Source organism: Monodon monoceros, unplaced genomic scaffold (assembly GCF_005190385.1).
Source record: "Monodon monoceros isolate NGI ecotype Baffin Bay Population unplaced genomic scaffold, NGI_Narwhal_1 Super_Scaffold_6, whole genome shotgun sequence".
In the NCBI taxonomy this organism is placed as follows: Eukaryota; Metazoa; Chordata; class Mammalia; order Artiodactyla; family Monodontidae; genus Monodon; species Monodon monoceros.
Window position 1 is genome coordinate 62246717 of NW_021703783.1, and position 16221 is coordinate 62262937.

A 16221-nucleotide genomic window follows, 5' to 3' on the forward strand; every position below is an offset into this window, starting at 1 on the left:
ACTTTTCTTATTACCTGTGCAACTTTAAAAAAACATTAAAATATGCAAAAAAGTCACAAATACTCAAAGCAACTCTAGTAATATTTTGAGCAAAAAAGAAAAATATATCAATGTATAAGTTTTTTAGTTAAAGCTAATATTTTACCTTTATTTTCCCTGAAAACACAGCTTACTAAATTTAGAAACCGAAAAAAGTCAGAGGATTTTTTTTTTTTTTTTTTTTTGGTTGCACTGTGCGGCTTGCAGGAGCTTAGTTCCCCGACCACAGATCAAACCCGTGCCCACCGCAATGGAAGCCCAGAGTCCTAACCACTGGACCACCAAGGAATTGCCAGAGACTGTTGAATGAATTCTTTTTTTTTTTTAACCCGGGCCTCTCACTGTTGTGGCCTCTCCCGTTGCGGAGCACAGGCTCCGGACGCGCAGGCTCAGCGGCCATGGCTCATGGGCCTAGCTGCTCTGCGGCATGTGGGATCTTCCCAGACCAGGGCACGAACCCGTGTCCCCTGCATCGGCATGCGGACTCTCAACCACTGCACCACCAGGGAAGCCCTGAATGAATTCTTTAACTGTACAATTCTTAGCAAAATCCAACATGCTCTAAGAAATGTACTCTCACCTCTCATTTTAACCTATGATCTTATTTTCACAGAGCATTATTTCAGGCAATGAAAGACTTTTAGATTGTTACAGCTACCACTCCTTTATTGCTCTCCAACAGTTCTGTGCTCTACCTCTCCACATCCCCATATCCCTAAAAAGACACACTCTGCCCTCCTCCACAATATCATAAAAATAAATCTGATCTTACTTAAAAGTTCTTAATTAATTCTTCTGAAGTGAAAGGCAAAGAAAATCAAACACAAAACTTTGCATGTATTTTTGGACAGTTCACCAAAGCCCTAAAAACTCTAATCATGAATCCTTATCCTGTGGTTTTCCTGTAGTCTCGTAAATTCTTTTCTATTTGGTATTCAAATAGATCTAAGAAAATAGGCTAACTCCAAGACAAAACACCCTCCAAACAAGATTTTTATATATTATTTATAAGTAGGCCACCTCTCCTCAATATCCTATATGTCCTTTAGCATACTTCACAGTTGATTGTAATTTCTTGCTTACTGCCTGTCTCCCCCAATAGCATTCTGACCTATACAGTAAGCACAAAGTATTTACTGAATGAACACATCCTGTGAAAAGCACTCCATTCACCTAGTCATCCAAACCGGAAACCAAGCGCACCCACATCTTTGCCTCTATTCCCTCACTTCAAACCCCTTCCAATTCCTACCAATTCTATTTCTTAAATATGTCCTGAGTTCATCTACTATTTACCAACTTCACCTCCACTAAGCTAGTTCATCTCTCTTAGACTCCTCAAGTTCCTGAACTAGCCTCCCTGCCTCCAGTCTTGTCCTCTTTTCAGTTGCATTCTCCACGCTGCAGCCAAAGTGATTTTTCTTAAAGAGAAAATTTGTCTCATTTAACCTGATTAAAATCCTTCAACACTTCTATACACCTCCAGCTCTCTGCACATACTGTTCCCTCTCTCTGAAATAGTTTCCAATACCCTTCCCTCCCTTACAACTTTGGCTAACTTTTACTCATCACGCAGCAGCTTAAATAATAACTTTCTCCAGGAAGCCTTCCCCTTCCCCAAATCAAGGTGAGATGTGCCTTCATCAACTTCCACACCACTTTGTACTATAACCATTACATATCATTACACATAACTGACATAAATGTATAATTTCCTTATGTTTATCTATATACCCTAATACACTGCAAGCTGTGTTAGGGCAGGGGCAATGACTGGCTGTCTTCTTTGTCATCATAACTACAGAGATGAATACCAAGCCTCTGCCAGTGCCTCAATTTTTTGTGGTGAACACTGATAAATACCTAATTTCATTCTTTAAAAATACAACAGCCTATTGTAAATTAATTCACACATTACATAATAACCCATTCCAAGTATATAATTAAAAGGTTTTGGTATATCCAGAGTTGTGCAACCATCACCACAATTAATTTTATAACATTTTTATCAACCTAAAAAGAAATGCTATACCAATTAGCAGTCAATCCCCATTTCCCCTCAATACCTCCAGCCCTTGGCAACCATTAATCTATCTTCTGTCTCTATAGACTTACCTACTCTGAACATTTCATATAAATGGAATCCTACAATATGTGGTCTTTTGTGACTGGTGTCTTTCACGTAGCATAATGTATTTAAGATTCATCTATGTTGCACCAAGTATCAGTACTTAGTTTCTTTTTATTGCCAAATAACATTCCACTGATTTCAGTAACAAAACATACCACATTTTATTTATTCATCAGCACATTTTGTGTTGTTCCCACTTTCTGGCTATTTTGATAATGATGCTATAAACATTAACATACACGTTTTTGTGTGGGCATGTGTTTTCAGTTCTCTTGAGTATACACCTAGGAGTAGGACTGCTAGGTTATATGGCAACTCTATGTTTAACCTTTTGAGGAACTGCCAGACTGTTTTGAAAGTGGTTGAAAATGGTTGCACCACTTTACATTACCACCAGCAGTGTATGAGGGATGGAATTTCTCCATACCCTAATCAACACTTGTTATTATGTTGTTTTTATTATAGCCATTCCATTAGGTGTGAAGTAGTACCTCATTACGGTTTTGATTTGCACTTTCCTGATGGCTAAGCAATTTTACTCTAAACTCCATGAAGGTAGCGTTGATATCTCTTTTGTTTAAAAGCATATCCCCCCCAGTACTTAATAGTGTATGACACAAAGTAGGCCTTTAATTCTGTTAAGTGAATATATAAAAAAGTAGTATGGGTTTGGGAGTATTTCTTTTTCAGGTGTGCATGATAGGAGTTATTGACTGTATGTTGGAAGCGGAAGGAGTAAACACAAGAAGACCCTGAGATTGTAGTTTAGTAAGTGGAAGACTGACGACATCAAAAATAAGATGTAGATTATACAAAAAGGAGAACAGATCATATAAAAAGAGAACAGTTGAAACTCTAAGAATGAATGATATGGAAAAGAAAAAATAGAGACACAGAGAACTTTGGAACATTCTTCTTTAAGAAAGAAACAGATCAGAAAAAGAAACTGAACAGGAGCATTCAGAAGACAAACAGGAGGGAACAGAGTCATGAAAGACTCAAGACATCTCTTAAGTTCCTGTAACTTAAACATAGCTTTCTCAGGGATGTCTACCCTGACATTCTAGGTTAAGTGCTCCTAGTAAAAAATTTCATCTTACCCTAGATCTATTCTAACACCCACTGCCACCTCCTCTAGATTACACACTACATGCACACAGGGACCTTATGCCAGGCATATGATAAATAATGATTTATACATTTGTTCATGAATGAGTTAATCACTAATTGAAACAAATAATAGCAACATTTACCTGCAAATACAAATACTGTTTAATATTTCAAACAACTTACAAATTTTCTTAACACACAGAGTAAAACAGATTTTTCTATGGGTGCCTCAGAGAAGGGAGATGACTTCATCACATTATGAATATAACATGTGTGTCAGCCGGAGTACTTTCAAGGTTAGTCTTCTATATTAAATATACTAGACTTTACTGAAAATATCTTTTGCATAACAAGCATTAAAACAGCATGTTATCATGTTATCTTGGGCAAAACATATAAAATTGCAGGTGAAATCTCTAAGATAAACAATCTGAACAATACAATATCATGAGTAAGCAAAGATATACATAGTGTAAAATCCACCAATCATGAGAAATTGAAAATATACTAAATATTCATCATCAGACAACTGGGAAAATAAATTTTAGGATGTACACACGTACTCACACATGTACACACAAACTCACACAGTGGACCCAATATTCATTAACATGGTAATATTTCTAAAAATGTGTAATTTAGAAAGTAGGTTATAAACCAGAAAATTAAATATAAACTCACTTTTAGAAAATTATATATTGGATAGAGATGGATAAAGAGAGTCTATTAAAGTTTTAAATGGAGCTAGCTAGCTCCATGCCTGAAAATATGAATAGCATTTATTTTCTTTTTTTATATTTTTCTATCATGCTTTAATTACTTAAATAATTATTCTTCTTCAATTTCTGTTTGGGATAAAATACATATAGAACAATAAACAAATTTGAAAGTAAGCCATGTTTAAAATTAAAAAGGAGATGGTGAAGACAAAAAGCAAGAGTAGAAGGCACTGAAGGCCTAATAATTACTTGAGGCATTTTCATGTATACCACATTGAGAAAATCAGAAATTTAAAGACATTTTAGTGTTTTTTTTTAAAGATGGCTAAAAGTTAAATAGCAATAGACATTTTAAAAGGGAAAAAACTTGAATATTAGGCAAAATTTTTATGCAGATCATTCCATGTACTTGGAAAGGATATAAACTGTTGAACATGTCATCTGTTCTAATCTTTTAATAAAAACTGTACAAATTAACTTATCTTTGAGAAAAACAACAGCTCTTAATGAAATACGGTGTCATGATCTGGCAACAGCAGCATCAAAATCTTTTGTGGAAAACACAAAAAAAGACCATGGTTCAATTCACAAGCTATATAAGCTATTGACTTGTTTCACGCAAAATTCAGAACACAAACAAAGAGTGCACTAAGTTAATCATAAAGAAATTCTGAAGCATACTCTCAAGTCCAAGCAAGGTAAAAAGAGTTGACTAAAATCCAAGATGGACTCTTTATAATCATGTTCCAATTAAGAAAAAGCTTTTTAGAAAATATCATTTAATCACTGATAGTATTTATTAACCATGATTACCCAGCATCTACTATTTTCACCCGACATGTCTCCAGTGACTATCATTTTCAAAATTTACAAACTCTCCTGAAAGAAAAAAAACAATAGCACAAACTCAACTCAACACAGAGGATATTCAAAAGAACCTGCTGGAACTGAAGCTCCGATAGAAAAGTTCCAGAAATGTTCCAAGCAAAAGTACAAATATTGGATTAATATTTAGAACCATCTAAAATATAATTTTGAAGGCTAATAAAATGTATACACTTTAGTTTGTTTACTACAAAGTAAAGGTAATTGATGTGTGTGTGTGTGTTTTAACAGTTAATCCAGGAAAATATACTTTCCCATGTGGTTAACTTCTAAACGGTATCAAGTCACAAAATTTCTCCAAGTATTCAAGAAAATGGTACAAACTTTCTACAACCTTATGATTTTTTTCGTTAGGAAACATGTTAAATATGTAAAACATGCATTTTCAGTTCATATGAGTTAATAATCAAATTAAAGTAACGCTTTTTAGTCACTGAAGCTCTCCCTGCGGAATATCTCACTCAGTGCACATAACTCATTTAAATAGATTACTGAAAAGGTGACAGCTGAGGAATGCCTTCATTTCTTTCCATGGTTTCTACTGAATGTCATTTCAGAAATGCCTATATAACACATGACAATGTGGAATGTCTCCACCCATGAAAGAGCATTCAAGTCAAGCAAGCACATTTAGGGCAGTAACACAGAGCTCAACTTTGTCTTTTTATGGTTAGCCAGCATAACAATGAAAAGCTAAACAACCAAAATACTAACAAGGTCAGAAAAATAGTGACATACAGGGATCCATAGTGAAAGTGTTACTTAGGAAAAAAATATGATTAAGATCATTAGAAAATATGAATTAGCCTCTAATGACATATGCTAGGGATTCCTCTTCTAAGCCAATACTGGATGTTGTTTAAAGAAATTCATTTTTAAAGTATGTTACATAAACTGAGCAAAATTCTACTTGTATTGGTAATCAGGAACACATTCCATTTCAAAAAAAAATCTAAGATCCTGCTAAATTTTGACTGTAATAATGGTTACCTTTACATTATAATTATTATAAAGTAAGTTACTGGTATATACTTTTTAATTAGAACATTTTAATGTTTGCTGGTTGTTATATTTACCCAAACTGTCATCATTTTTTTCTCTATGAACTCTGCTCTTCACAAGATTAGTTTACATTGTGCTCATTTTTTAAAAAATCAACAAACATCTACTGTGCACCTGCTAAAATAAAATGCAGATACCAAAGGGGATTTAAAGAAAAATGAATCAAAGTCCCCACTTGAAGGAATTCACTATTCTGTCTGGAGATAAGATATACTAACAATAGCAGGTAGTGTGTAAGTGCCAAACTTAGGGTTTAAATAGTAAGTGAAAGAATTACTGTGCACCCCCGTGGTCAAGAAAGTCCACACTTTATGCTATGAGCTGTGTCTTAATACAAATAAGCTGGGAAATGCATTCCAGAGAAAGATTACATATGCAGAGGCTTATGGAAATATAAATATGAAACCAGTGGTTCCTCAAGAAAGCTTTCACGAATCTCTTCAGGTAAATTCTTTTCCACTTCTTACTGAGTGATCAGGGACCAGGCACTTGCATCCTGATGATATGGCCTGCCACCACCTGCACTCTCTCATATCCTACCAAATGGAGAACATAGGGAATAAAGTTTTGAAATCTGCTCACCCTTAACTACTCTACTTCATGGAAGAGCATCAAGAACATCTGTTGTCAATACAGCAATAATCTTATAGACTAATATATGAGGCTCCACTGTCCTTTATTTGGATACTATATCCTTTTCTTCTTGTTAAAGTATTCTTTCTTTTATGAAATGATGATGGTAGAAGGTTACCAAGTTGTTTGTTTTTAACGCCCTAACATGACAACATAAAAATTAGGTTCTCCTTTTTTAGTCATCATAATTAAAACAAAGAACAAAAAACAGAAACCATTTCATTGGTCCATGAAATGTACAATTCTGGGAACCAATGATTTCATAGGCAACAAGTAAATCACATTTCAGATGGTGCTCTCACTTACTACCACTAAGAAAAAAAATTCTATTGCCTTTTCTAAGGTGACTTGAAATATAATTTGGCTAAATTCTGCAAAATGATTTAAGGAATGGAATATTCTTAATACTTGGATATTCCTACTAACAAAAGGCTTCCAATTAAAATCAAACATGATAAATAATTAAAAGTTTGTTTTACTAATTCAGAATTTAAATTTAATTCAGGTAACTTTACTAGCATTTCATGTAATGTCTCAAGTCCTAATTATAAATAATAATAATCATTGTACAGAAAGTAAATTTCAGAAGATTAAGCTAAATGGTGGTGACAAGCTGGAGCTTGCTTGCTTGCTTGCCTTCCTTCTTTCACTATCAGTGATATGAGTTTACCTATAATTTATATCTTTTCATTGAAAAAGTTAAGTCTGTGAATGTATAAAGCATTTACTGTAAATGAGTATGTAAAAATGCCTAAAGCGTTAATATAAATTGTTATTAAGATAAAGAAAAATGAAGATGTTTAAAGACTAAGTAAACCCCGTCCTTAAACAAAGAGTTCTGTTGCTGTTGTAACTTCCTTTGTAACTACTGAAAGCACCTGATCAAATATTATGCACATAATGGTCAGTCAAAAGTAATCTTGGGGGGCTTCCCTGGTGGCGCAGTGGTTGAGAGTCTGCCTGCCGATGCAGGGGACACGGGTTCGTGCCCCAGTCTGGGAGGATCCCACATGCCGCGGAGCCTGCACATCCGGAGCCTGTGCTCCGCAACGCGAGAGGCCACAACAGTGAGAGGCCCGCGTACCGCAAAAAAAAAAAAAAAAAAAAATCCTGGCAGTTCCTAAAGTTTAGGACAGATTTAGAGATTCATTTAAATATGGCATTACTGCATTTCAACTACCATAGAAAACTCTTAAAAGTTTTTACTAGCCAAACAACAGCAGATGAAGAAAATAATTAGATCTATGTGTATGTGTTTCACTTGATTCTCTACTGATTAACATGGAAGAACTTCCAACTACTAATCATCAACCATAATGACTGGAAGATTTAAGAATACTTTCTTCTTCAGACTTAAAAGACATGTAGCATAGTGTTAAATTTGGGCTCTGGAGTCACATAAACCTGTGTCAGAATCCAGCTCTGCCACTTATTATCTTGGTAACACTGAGCAAGAAAAAAGGGACACTGTGAGAATTACACGAGATATTGGTTATAAAACTATCTAACATAATGTTTCACATGTAGCAAATCCTCAGCAAATGTCCACCAGCCAATTCCTTTCTTCAATATAACACTGGGATAAGGCATGGCTACTACATATCCAACCCTTATTTAGAAGAAACTCAAAAATGACTGTTGGAGGTCTTCGACCTTTCAAAGAGATATACCAAAATGCCAATACTCCATTTGCCAACCCCTGTGGAACCTCACAAACTTTCAAAAGAAAAGTGGGGTGAAAATCATCATTTTTGGCAGGAAGAAAGGCAAAGAAAATAGCAACTTTGGGAAGTGTCAAGAAGTAACATGTTACAGCAGTAACAAAATAATGTTCTATATTTTGCCTCCCTCCAAAGGTTTCTAAATAGTTATATTTTTAAAATTATCTAACTAGACAGTTTTTAAAGTACACCTCTTATGTGAACAGTATTGTAAAATGTGATAACAAACATAATGAAAAAATTTTTCCTCTATTCCATCTAATGTTTCTACCTGGCTATACTAGAAAGTGCTCAGTCACAGCTTGCAATCACACTGTAGCTGAAGTACATGAAAGATGGTCTTGGTTATGACACTTCAAAGTCAGACCACAAAACTGTTGCCAGGAAGCACAGAGGTATCAACTGCAGAGAAGGCATTATAACAACAGCACTGTGGGCACTGGTGCCCTACCAGAATACCCCATTTATGGCTAGGGTTGTCCATTTATTTGTAGGAAGTGAGGGGCCAGTTTGGGGTTAGAAATTTTGTTTAGGTTTGTTCTGTTTGTTCGTTTTTTATGGTTAGGATGATTTCAATAAAAAGTTTGAAGAGCCATCAGCCATTTAAATAAGATTATGTAGAGGAAATAACTTATACTGTATATTTTTTAAACACAGATTTTAATATTAGTTATAAGGTATCCAACAGATTCTTCCAAGATCTTAATATCCCCCACCAAAAAAACAAACACTAAACAATTATAAACTCTACATTCAGTTTTAAAGAGATTTCTCATATACAGCAATTACACTATTCTCTAACAAGAGACTCAATATCAGCTGCTTCCAGTCTCTTTTTCTTTTGGTTGGAAAACACTTTAAGTAGCCCCATTAGAATACTTTTTAAAAGAGAGTTACATTTCAGATTATGATTCAGTGAAAATGGCTTAGCTGAGAAGATTAGGCACTTGAGAAAAAACTCAACAAAAGTATTCCTTTTACTGACAAGAGGGGAGTCACATATTCCTCAAAGAAGCTTCAAATGGCTCCCTCAGAAGTAGATAAAATTTGTATTTTAAGAGCAAAGGGATGTAATATTAAACTTACCTGCAAGTCTGTATGTATTGAAAATCAAAAGGAAAACTTTATTTTAAAATTATAATAGCAAAGAACATGGATTTAATTCTACTCTCTGTATTCCTCTATAGGACCTAGTTCAGACCTTTATAAAGAAGGTAGCAAATTAACTGATGACTCGAGTGAATATTTTTCTATCTCTTAATCAATAGTTAAACTGGTTCAGAATTTTTTTGTATTCTGTATTCCTCTATAGGACCTAGTTCAGACCTTTATAAAGAAGGTAGCAAATTAATTGATGACTCGAGTGAATATTTTTCTATCTCTTAATAGTTAAACTGGTTCAGAATTTTTTTAATGGGAAGGAGGTTAATATTAAAAAATTTTTTAAATCTCAAGACATTAAAAATATCTGCACAGAAGATCCACAACAAGTTCTACCATGTGCAAGAACTGTACTCTAAGTAGCTGGGTGTGAATGTTTTAATGATTTATCTTACAACATACAAATGACTATAAAACTTCCTATCTATGATACGAGGTAAAAGATAAAATTCAATAAATCTTTAGTGAGCGCCTACTGTGTGCCAGGCTCTGGAAATACAAAAATGTGGAAGATTGGGTCCTTACAGTCAGCCAGGAAAGACAAACTTAAAAACACACACTACTCAGTAAGAAGCATTTTAACAGCAGCAAAGAGGCAAAATGTAAGGTAAAATGAGCACCCCAGAGGAGAGTCTCTCCAGTGACATAGTTATTATACAAATTTAAAGGACAGAAAGATCCTTTCTGGAGGACAACTGGGTTGAACCCTGAATAATGACCAAGATTTTGATTGGCAAAGAGGGAGGGAGTATATTCTAGTGGTGGAAAAAGCAAGGCCATAGGCATGGAAGTAAAAAAAGTAAAGGATATAACACAGTGGGGATATATCAGGTCTAACCTAAATGGTGAAACACTTTAAATCTGAATTTATGGAGAGGAGTGACATGACTGAAATGATATTGTTAAAAGATTAATGTGATAGCAGTATGAATGCTAGATTGGACCAGGGAGAGAAGAGGAAGGGAAAGCAATTAGGCTATTACTTTACTCTAGGGATAAAAATAATAAAGGTATGACCTAGATTGATAATAAGAGTAGCAAGAAAAAGAACTGATGTGAAGGCAGTTATGAAGACTGATTGTCTATATGTAGACAAGGGGATGAGTAAACAATAATTAAAATGTTTAAAGCTTAATCTAGAGATTAATGACATCATTATCAGAAACAGGCATCGATGAGAAGAATAGGTTTGGTGAAGAAAGAAAAATATTCATTTCGGGTTGAATTTAAAGAAATTCCTGATATTGATGTAAATAAACAGTTGCTATTCTACGGCAAAGGGGGTGGACCTCTATTTACTACATCACTACTTGAAGATATATTTTTAAATATAAAATCACAATATATTGAATAATATTTTACTTTAAATCAACAGTTCGTCATCAGTAGGAAAATGGAAATGAGGGATTGGAGCTCTGCAGCAATGTGAGAACTGGAAACTGACTTGGAAGTCACAGGCACAGAGGAAGCAGATAAGATTTTAAGGTAAAATCAAAAGGCTACACTCACAACTGTTTGAAGAAATCTCAGCTCTGTATTTTATGCACACCAGTATCAGTAAGCATCAGCAATAAAGCACTCTATAGAAAACTATTATTACTCTCCTAAAACCTTTATAAAGTATACTGAAATAAAGATACAGATCATATAGTATTAAGACTCTACCAGGTAGCTCTTAAATCAGAGCTGATTATTGCCCACTGATAAAAATGAAATTCTACTCTAGACCTCAGTTCTAGAAAATCAGAAGTTTATAACGTAACTTCAGTACTGTTTTCTAGCTACTGGAGGGGGTTAGGGGAAGGGAGGTTATTCTAGAGACCGAGATAGGAAATTTGACTAGAAACACTGCTTTTTCTCCTATATGAATGACCTATTTTTACACACACACAAAAAAGGAAACTATCTTTCGTAACTTCTACTGAGAAAGAACATTCAACCAATTAAAGAAACTTTTAAATATAAGCTGTTTATATTAAAATGGAAGTAAAATATTAGATTAAGAAGAGGATTTGTGGGTTGTAAAGTTCCTAAAACTCTTCTCCTGACAGTGAAATTTAAGACACTCCATCCAACTTCCCTGGCAGCCCAGTGGTTAAGACTTTGCCTTCCAATGCAGGGGGTGCGGGTTTGATCCTCGGTCGGGGAGCTAGGATCCCACATGCCTTGTGGCCAAACCCCCCCAAAAAACCCACGAAAACATAAAACAGAAGCAATATTGTAACAAATTCAATAAAGACTTAAAAAAAAAAGGTCCATATTAAAAAAATCTTTAAAAAAGAAAAAAAAAACACTTGATCAAAATCAAAAATGGAAATGAATATTCCAAAAGACTAACCAATAATTAATCTGGTAAAAACATTCTGGTTATTCTATGAGCTTTCAAGAGGGTAAATTAAAAAAAAATTATTCAAGGGCTATTAAACAAATCAGTGGGTCAATTTTGGTTTTATAATTTAAGTATTTAAAGCAATCAGTATTCAAGAGATTTTTAAGGTTAAAAATTTTTGTGATTCTTTTTTTAAAAAGTTTTATTTATCACCTTTCACTATCTGTTGTTCTGAATTTGCCCAAAGCGAACTCCTTGTTCTCCGTCACAATGGCAAAAAAGTACAAGGGTCAATAAATGAGAAATGAGGGTGGAGAAAACATAATAAAAATTTTAATGGTTGATATTTTAAAGACTTTGGCTTCATTGAGTTAAGGAATGTGCAAATAAATTACAAAAAGAAATTATGCAAATGATTATGCATAAACTTGGCAACTTCTGCTTAAGTGTTTGTCAGCTAAAACAAAATATCTAATAAAGACAACACCTAAATAATGCCAAACTTACCACTGAATTCAGTTAATCAGGAAGACTTTGATAAGTCTGATAATTCTTGTAACATGTCCAAATTTAGAGGAGAAAAAAAAAAAAACCTCTAAGAAGCCTGTTAGATGTATTTTCTCTTTCTACCTAAGCCAATAAGAATATAAGTATTAGAAGTTTTCCTCTTCCTCCAAGCCAATATAATTGGGTTCCTCAACAACTGTAATAACTTTACATTTCTATATGACAACTTTAATAAAACATACTGATATAAACCATTATGCAACCTTATCCTGACCTCAAGCATACAATAATCTGTCTTTCTGAATCAATTCCATACTAAACCATGTAAATTACACTTGAAAGAAATTTGAAGTCATCCTACATAATTACATTATCATTTCTAATGCCGAAAGTTTCTTTCATTTCAACACCATGTTTTTAGCATCTAGAGTTATGCTATAGCTTAAAATAAACCTCAGCCAAATAAAAAGTTTGTTATACATTAGAGACTCTAAATTAATGGAACAGATAAAGAGCTAAAGACCATGCTATATTTTTACTGGGTGCCACACGCTAAATTCCAGATTTGTCCTGCAATTTGTCAGTCATTACAGTTCATCCAGTCAACTTTGTAAACAAAGGCTATAAGCCAAGTTTGATATGAGAATTCAATTAAATAAAATTTAAAACAGTCATCATTCACTAAACAGGAAGGAGTAAAAGGAAAAATGCCACCACACACCTCTTTTAAAAAAGCAGCTATATGCATGAAATATGAAACCGTAAGTTTCAACCTCCCAAACAAGTTTTTGTTACAGCATTAATCAACATCTTCCACATATAACATCTTCCACATATAACCAAGGCAACTTTGAGTTAGTTTACAAGTCTTTTCATTGTAAGGGGAAGCTATTGCTGTTAAGTCGTTTTCTAGTAATTCCAAGTTGTCCACTAATAAAATGGAAAGAGTTTATGTTTTGACACCTATTACCATCACTGAAAAATTGCTTTTTAAGAAGAGCTCTAAGTGGTTGTGTTGCTTTTGGCCTGTTAAAGGCAAAGCAACATTATCTCCGGATTGCCAATAGTTTCTCCTTATTTGGCTAACATTGAGAGATCCCAATCAGACTACTATAAAACTTTAACATGCACAAAGCATCCATTTTGAGAAAAGTTCGTGAACAGCTTTCTTTTTTCCCACCCCCCAAAAGAAAAATGAGAGCTTGGTAACCGGCTTTGAAAAGAGTGCCTCGTATTTATTCTTCTCTTTTTAACCCCAATGCACACCCCTGGACCTGGGGCCAAAGGACCTCTGACACTGCGGCAAACGCTACTCCCGAGTTAGAGGCTCTTTCGTACGTTCCGGCCCCGCGGTGGGCAAGCCCTTTAGAACGCTTCCTCACGCTACCCACTTTCACCCTCTCCCCTTCAGCCGGTGCAGATCAGCTAAATTACACCGTTTCCCCCTCCCCAGTGACCAAGAGTAATAAAGGAGAAAACAGGAAACCGTCTGCTCAGGGCACTCGGCTTAGGGCGCTTGATTACTATTATCATCATTTATAATCAAGTCCTAAAAACTACAATAAATCCAACGCCCTCCTAACAAGCCAAAGACGTCCCTCTACCCAAGTGTCCCCAGTGCCTCTTGTTCGTAGTTTTCTTCAGCATCCGCCGTCCTCCGACTCTGACATCACTGACATCGGGGGCCCAGGCACAACTCCACCACACCGCTCCCCATCTCGACCCCAAATCCCAGACACACGTCCACAAATGGCCCTGGGGCCCCAAGCGGACCACAGTCCTTTTCCCCTCTGCCCCGGAAATCTCCTGGTTCCCTTACTCCACCACCAACTGGTCTGAAGGGGGCCCCAAGCCTAGGGCCCTCCCTCTACCAGTTCTCTCCCTCCCTCCTTCGCGGGAAGCCGCCCCCTCACCCCGCGGCAGGGAGTCTCCCGCCGCCCCCAGCCTCAGGAGACCAAGAGCCGAGAGGAGGCCCAGGCGGGAGGCTAACGAGGACCCGCAGGGTCAGGAGAGCGGCGGCGGGGCGCACAGACCTGGTGCAGGGCAGTGAGTCCGTCCACATTGGCGTAATTGATATCAGCGCCGCGGTGCAGCAGCTTGAGGACCTCGTCCGTGTCGCCGCTGGAGCAAGCAGCCAGGAAGACGGCGCCATCATCGAACTTCACCTTGGTCTTCTGGCGCTTCACCACGGGAGGCTCGAGGTCCGTCTCGGAGCCGATCCAGCGCTTCAGCTGCTCGTTCCGCTTCTGCTTCGCGTCCGCCATCTTCATCCCCTCTCCTGCCGCCGGGTCTTCTTATCGCGAGGGGGGGAAAGGGGAGGCGGAGAGGGAAGAGAGGGGAGGCAGGGGGTGTGTGACTGTTTCTATGAGTGCTGGCCAGAAGAGGGCTGGGAACCGGGAGGAGACGCTCGAGACTTCCAGTATCCCACAGAGCACTGGGGCGGCGCGCCCGGCCGAACGGACCTCCCTTCCTACTTCAGAAGCCCTCCCGCCCCCCGCCCGGCCACCCGTCACCGGCGGCCAATCTAACGTAACTTCGCGAGATCCGGGCAGGGAGGCGCCCTTCGGCCAGTGCGCATGCGCCATGGGCCTGTGCCCGCCCCAGGAAGAGCGCTCCCGCGAGCCGCGGCGGGGGAGGCTAGGCCACCGGAGGGAAGCGGGTGTGGTCCAGGCCGCCTGGGCAGCGGGGGCTGGGACCAACCTGGAAGGGCGGAGACAGGGAAGGAAGGTTGTCCTGCCCCGCTGAGGGCTCCTGGGGTTCCGGAGGCCAACAGTCGGGTTGTATGGCGGCTCTTCGGGGCAGACCTGCCTCCAGGGCTCTCTCAGCTCTGCCGAGTCGTTTGCTCAGGGCGGAGGATTTTCCTATTGGCTGCGTTATTTGAATGGAATGGAGGATAGATAGGTCGTGAATTAAGCGCTAGTGATTTCCCTTTCTGAGGAACTCAGATGAATTTGCTAAGAACCTTTTAAAAGCAGGGTCTGTGTGTACAGCCGAGGGATTTGTTGGTAGTTACGCCAGATCTCAGCCCAAGGTGACCGCCTTGTGACAAGGGTTGACCTGCAGTAATTGCAGTGGCTTTTTGCCAGCCTCCACTGTAGAAACGTCTTTCATCTTATGCTTATTTTTTCTTGCTTTGTTGTGTGTGTTTGTTGTTTTTTTGTTTGTTTTCTCTCGCTCGTATTTTGGGTCCTCTTTCCCTTCTTTCAATGCTTTAATCCTGTCTGCTACTACCCCGGAGTTTAGCTCTGCCTTGTTACTGGTCCTGACCTTTTAAGGGATTTCTGGTTCCTGCTCCATCGCTTTCTAGGGGTGGATAAAGACCCAGCTGCTTCTAGAGTTCAAAAGGAATGTTAATACTACGCAATTGATTTAACCGGTATTTTGTGAATACTTACTATGAGCCAGTCATGGTTCCAGGTACTGGCGATACGATGACGATTACGACATATTTAAACCACCTTTTGAGATCACATGTTCAAAATATTTCATAATTTATCATAATCATAAAAAAGGCTTTTGAACTTTGTCATGTATGACAGCGAGCGCGCGCGAGCGATTTGAAACAAATACTAACGTCTTTTGAGCCATCTATTTGTAATCTTCACCAACTGATATTTTTCTAAACAATACAATATTCTCATCCACTATTTTCTAGAACATTTAGCGCCAAAATAAGAGAAGTCATAAAAGGTTAGCATTGAATGGAACTTGAGGGATCATCTGTACTGAGTCTCCAAAGAACTAATGGACTTACCTAATTTTTCTCAGCAGCAGGATTAGTATTCCTTCAGAAATATTACGCACCTGTACTGAGTTAAGCATTGTTCTAGATGCTGCAGATACAGCAGTGAAGAATTAAGCTTCTCTTATTTTCCAGTAGACTACATTACAGCTTATCATATTGAGAAATAAAAAATGGGTAAA

General features: G+C 37.4%; 1 protein-coding gene across 4 annotated transcripts in view; it reads right to left on the reverse strand.

Moving 5' to 3' along the window:
* PPP1R12A (protein phosphatase 1 regulatory subunit 12A) overlaps window positions 1-14765 on the reverse strand; it is a 148941-nt gene extending 134176 nt beyond the window's left edge. For 2 of the 4 annotated variants that reach the window (XM_029205988.1, XM_029205986.1), the window contains exon 1: window positions 14331-14765. In XM_029205988.1, the coding sequence (XP_029061821.1) occupies window positions 14331-14567 (237 nt within the window). In that variant the 5' untranslated portion in view covers window positions 14568-14765. The remainder of the gene's footprint in view (window positions 1-14330) is intronic. The other 2 variants (XM_029205991.1, XM_029205987.1) reach the window with 1 other exon arrangement.
* Window positions 14766-16221: the final 1456 nt, after the last annotated feature.